Raw genomic sequence first — 4,632 nt, forward strand, 5'->3', positions numbered from 1 at the left:
ACTACAACCGTGGAATGTCAATGTGCATACCCGGGAGGCCATGATGCACAACTTGTGGAGAAATTATGAGCCAGTACACAGTGCCGATGCATATACTCCCTAGAAAATCCTGTGTAAACTTCAGATCGAGACAATCATTCTCAAGTATCCTAGCTAAGCAGGAAATTATAACTTCCAAACACATTGCCACCAGACTGATACATCCTTCCGATTACCAAGAGAAATGCAAATTGCTTAAAAGAATACTGAGATAGTACAATGTAACCTGTCAGACTAGTCCAAAGTTACGACACTAGCATATACAGAAATTTAATTTAGTAAATCATCTCGGCACATTGTTGTGGCTAGATTTGGCTCTGTGGCCTCATTGCATCAATAAGTTTACTCAACTCATAAAGATCTTGTCATCAAATATCAGTATATACTCACATCTTATAAAGTTGGCTAATATCAAAAAATGCAAGCAGACAAATCAACATGAACTACTGAATAAGTAAAACTACAGATGGATATTTGACCAAATGAGCACACGAGAGAATGATAAAACTTTATTCTAAGATCGTCTAAGCAAGCCATCTCATAACACCAGATCACCACGAACCGACTGAACAAAATATTTCAAGCCTCACTCATTATTACCAACCAACCGACCGACTTACCATCTACAAGTTTCTTGGCCTGTGTCCAAGCAAATGAGGCTAGGGCGATGCACAGCGCAAGCAAAGCATGCCCCGACCTACTTACCCTCTACTATACCCAAATCACTTGTCCTCGCTGCTAACATTAGCAGCAATGGCATCGCCCTCGGCTATCAATCTCTCCTTGGCTTCTGAATCAGAAGATGCCGGCTTATCTGATTTCTGCGCACCGGTGAGCCTTGCGAGCAACACGAAGGACATTCCACCAAGCACGTTGTTCATGCATCGTAGAGCAATCACAGACACCTTGAAGACCGGGGGTGGCATGACATTGCCAAGAAGGAACTCAACCCCATTAAGGGTCTGGTACCGCAGGTTGCTGCTGATGCCCATGTGGAGAGCCCAGGTGCCGGCGTTGAGCAGCGTGGGCGGCGCCTTGTTTGGGGTCTCGAAGGCCGGGTCCATGCGCTTCCTCAAGGCGATGAGCCCGTTTGAGATGGCGGTGCCCATGAGCCCGGCGCCGAACCCCACCACCGCGAACGTGGTGCCCTTGGACACGAGGGTCGCGACGCGGGAGCCCAGCGAGTAAGGACCCGGCTCGAACATGTGGCTGGGGAGGGAGGAGACGGCGGCGGCCGCTGCGGCGGAGACCCCGGCGGTGGGGGCGAGCATGTACATGAGCACGAAGTTGAGGATGGATCCGACGACGAGGGTGGAGAAGACGAAGTCGAGCTCGTTGAGGCCGAAGTTGGGGCGCGACGACATGTCGCCGAGCACGCAGGCGGTGACGCCGACCAGCTCCTCCATGAGCACCTTGAACGGGAACTGGGGATCCGCGGCGACGCGGGCCGCCCACCCGGCGAGGAACATGCCGAGGATGCCTGCGCGGCCGCCGGCACCGTCTCCGGCGCCCCCGGAGTCCGCCGCGTCGCCAGATCCGCCGCCGCCGCCGCCGCCATAGGAGCGCGGGGGCGGGGGTGGGGGCAGCTTCCCTCCCGGCCCGGACGGGAACGGGGATGGGGAGGCGGAGCGGAGGGCGACGAGCGCGGAGGAGGAGGAAGCCGGCAGCGGGGAGAAGGCGAGGTTGGAGGTCGGGGCGGCGCGGAGCGGGGCGAGTCGCGCGGAGGAGTCGAGGTGGGCGGAGGGGAGGAACCTGGCGGCGGCGAAGGCCGTCGGGGCGGCCATGGCGATCGGGCGGGGGAGAAGCTCGGTGTCCTCGGCGGCGGCGGCGGCGGCGGAGAGGCGCGAGATGCGGGGAGGTTTTGGGGGGTTGGTGTGATTTGGTGGTGTGGTGCGGTGGTTGGGTGGGGAGTGGGTGCGCGGCGCAATATGTATACGTGCCGCGACAGCGCGACACCTGACCTACGGGACCGGACGGGGCCGCCGCTCGGGGGGGAAAATATTGACGTTTGATTGTCGCAGCGCACAGCGCCGGCTGCGGACCTCACCTCCTCTTCGCTTTGTTTGCTTCCTCTGAAAATTCGTTGGAGCTCCTCCAAGCTCTGAAAATTTTGCATGAGTTTTCGTTTGATTCACACTCTTGCGTGATTGGAACGGTCCAAGCTTCTTTTTTTTCTAGAATAATATGCACTAGTACGTACTCCCTTCGTTCCGAATTACTTTTCTTAGATTTGTCTAGATACGGAGGTATCTAGCACTAAGATGAGTGTAGATACATCCGTATCTAGACAAATCCAAGACAAGTAATTCGGAACGGAGGGAGTATCATATAGTACTTCCCTACGTGTTTAGGTTCATCTGTATCTATATAAATTTAAGAGAGGTGATTCGGGACGAAACATGTCTAAATACATCTGTATCTAGATAAATTTAAGATAAATAATTCGGAACGGAGGTAGGAGTATTAGAGAAGAATGGAACAACAACCCCACCACCAAACAAGTTTTACATGGCATGATTACAAGGAATCACAACCCACTCCGGCCCTACCCTATAAGGAACTACTCCCCCCCCCCCCGATTTTTAAATATAATTGTTTTTTGAAATTTCAATTACATAGGAATGTATATAGACATACTTTAGAGTATAGATTCACTCATTTACTTCATATGTAGTCCGTTGAAATCTTCAAAAAGACTTGTATTTAGAAACAAAGGGATTGATGGCTACATTCACATAAAGTGCCGCGACAAAGAAAACATCAAGAATGTGTTTGGTTGCATGTAGCAATTGGACCAGGATGTACGAGAAAAACGAGTCAAACTGAGCAGGGTCAGGTTGAAAAAAAATTAATACAAAAAACGATGTAGTCATGTTGTTTGGTTGCCTGCATGATGTTCGTGGGGTTTGACAGCATGCATGCTCACATCTTTGGTGACAACGGCTTCTGCATGCGTTGTGAGAAAAGCATGCAGCCTGGCACGGAAAAGGAGAGAATCTTTCTCACCTCGTGATACACATGAGTCTGTATGAGTAGAAACTGCCAATTTGAGGGTTACTTCTCAGCCTAGTCCTGGAGTGCTAAAAACACAGTGTGATGAAGGGAATTTGGTCTAAGCCAAATAACCAAACACGGTGCAGAGTAAAATTTTCTATGCATATGTAGTCTACTAACCACCATGCAAACAACCAAACACGTCTCAAGCTCTTCACACATTAAACCCGCTTGTCTCTATGTTCTACTTCCACTCGTGATACTGCAAAGTACATGTTGTTGGCACGACACCGCTCCATCGAACACTATGGAATTTCGATGTTTTCAGAGCTCCCACATGGCCAATAATTATATGGCATGCATCGTTTTGTCCCGGCGACCATACGGACCAATAAATGAAGTAACATCACACATATCACACATACGGAGTCTACCAACAAAAATCCTATATGACAAAGTCTACCAACAATTATCTTATAACCATTGGAGATGCCCTAAATCGGAAAGGAGGGGGTATGAATGTTACTAGTAGTCTATGTTACTCCCTCCATTCCACAATGTAGTGCTTCCTCTATCCACGTGCTTCAACTTTGACCGTAAATTTAACTATCAAGACCGATTGCGGTGGGAGCAAAAATTATATCAGTGAATTCGTATTTGTAAGAAGTTTTCAATTATATAATTTTTTTTCTCCCGCCGCAATTGGTCTCGTTGGTTAAATTTATGGTCAAAGTTGGACCTTGGAAAGCGCGGCCGCATTATATTTTGGAATGGAGAGTACTGCTCTTACCTATTACGGCCAGTCATTTTTAGCGCGAGCCACGTGGAGAGCCGGCAACATAATGACGCTCCCGTTTTCCAAAGTGAAAGCTGGCTGCAGTGGGAGATACCTCCAAAGCTGCAAACTTGGCCAGGAAAAGGCCATCTTTCTCACACAACCACATTAACTGGTCCCGTTGCTGCGTGCCTAACCGCACCACCACCACCATAGGCCACACATCTAGGAAATCTCTACTCTTAATGGACGAATTGGTTGAATAGTCCCTCCCACTTTCAACCGGTTTATTTTCAACCGGTTTATTTTCAACCGGTTTTTCTTCGTCCCACCTCCCAACAGCCCCTCCCACCGGTTTTTCTCTTTTCTCGTCTGACCGGCAATACCCAACATATTTATGGTAATCAATCATAATTAATCCACGTATAGTAATAAATCAATCCAGGTATGGTAAGGTCATAACTCAGGAAATTTTGAATATGGTAATTATATGGTAATAAATGTAAATTACCCCAAAGGCTATCAATCCAGGTATGGTAAGGCCATAACCCGGGAAATATCGAATATGGTAATAAATTTAAATTACCACCAGGTATGGTAAGGCTATCCACGTATAGTAATAAATCATAATTAATCCACGTATAGTAATAAATCAATCCAGGTATGGTAAGGTCATAACTCAGGAAATTTTGAATATGGTAATTATATGGTAATAAATTTAAATTACCCCAAAGGCTATCAATCCAGGTATGGTAAGGCCATAACTCGGGAAATATCGAATATGGTAATAAATTTAAATTACCACCAGGTATGGTAAGGCTATC

At 48.0% G+C, this 4,632-nt stretch overlaps 1 protein-coding gene across 1 annotated transcript; it reads right to left on the reverse strand.

The window, feature by feature from the left end:
- Nucleotides 1-522: 522 nt before the first annotated feature.
- Nucleotides 523-1,941, reverse strand: LOC119269351 (protein RETICULATA-RELATED 3, chloroplastic-like). Its single transcript, XM_037551156.1, has one exon. It carries the CDS (start codon nt 1,821-1,823, stop codon nt 762-764), a length of 1,062 nt encoding a protein of 353 aa, XP_037407053.1. The 5' UTR covers nt 1,824-1,941; the 3' UTR covers nt 523-761.
- Nucleotides 1,942-4,632: the final 2,691 nt, after the last annotated feature.

This window comes from Triticum dicoccoides, chromosome 3A (genome assembly GCF_002162155.2).
Source record: "Triticum dicoccoides isolate Atlit2015 ecotype Zavitan chromosome 3A, WEW_v2.0, whole genome shotgun sequence".
Classification (NCBI taxonomy): Eukaryota; Viridiplantae; Streptophyta; class Magnoliopsida; order Poales; family Poaceae; genus Triticum; species Triticum dicoccoides.

What these genes read in the sequence shown, in the direction of transcription:
- LOC119269351 (XM_037551156.1), bottom strand. Translation starts at nt 1,823, where the DNA reads ATGGCCGCCCCGACGGCCTTCGCCGCCGCCAGGTTCCTCCCCTCCGCC.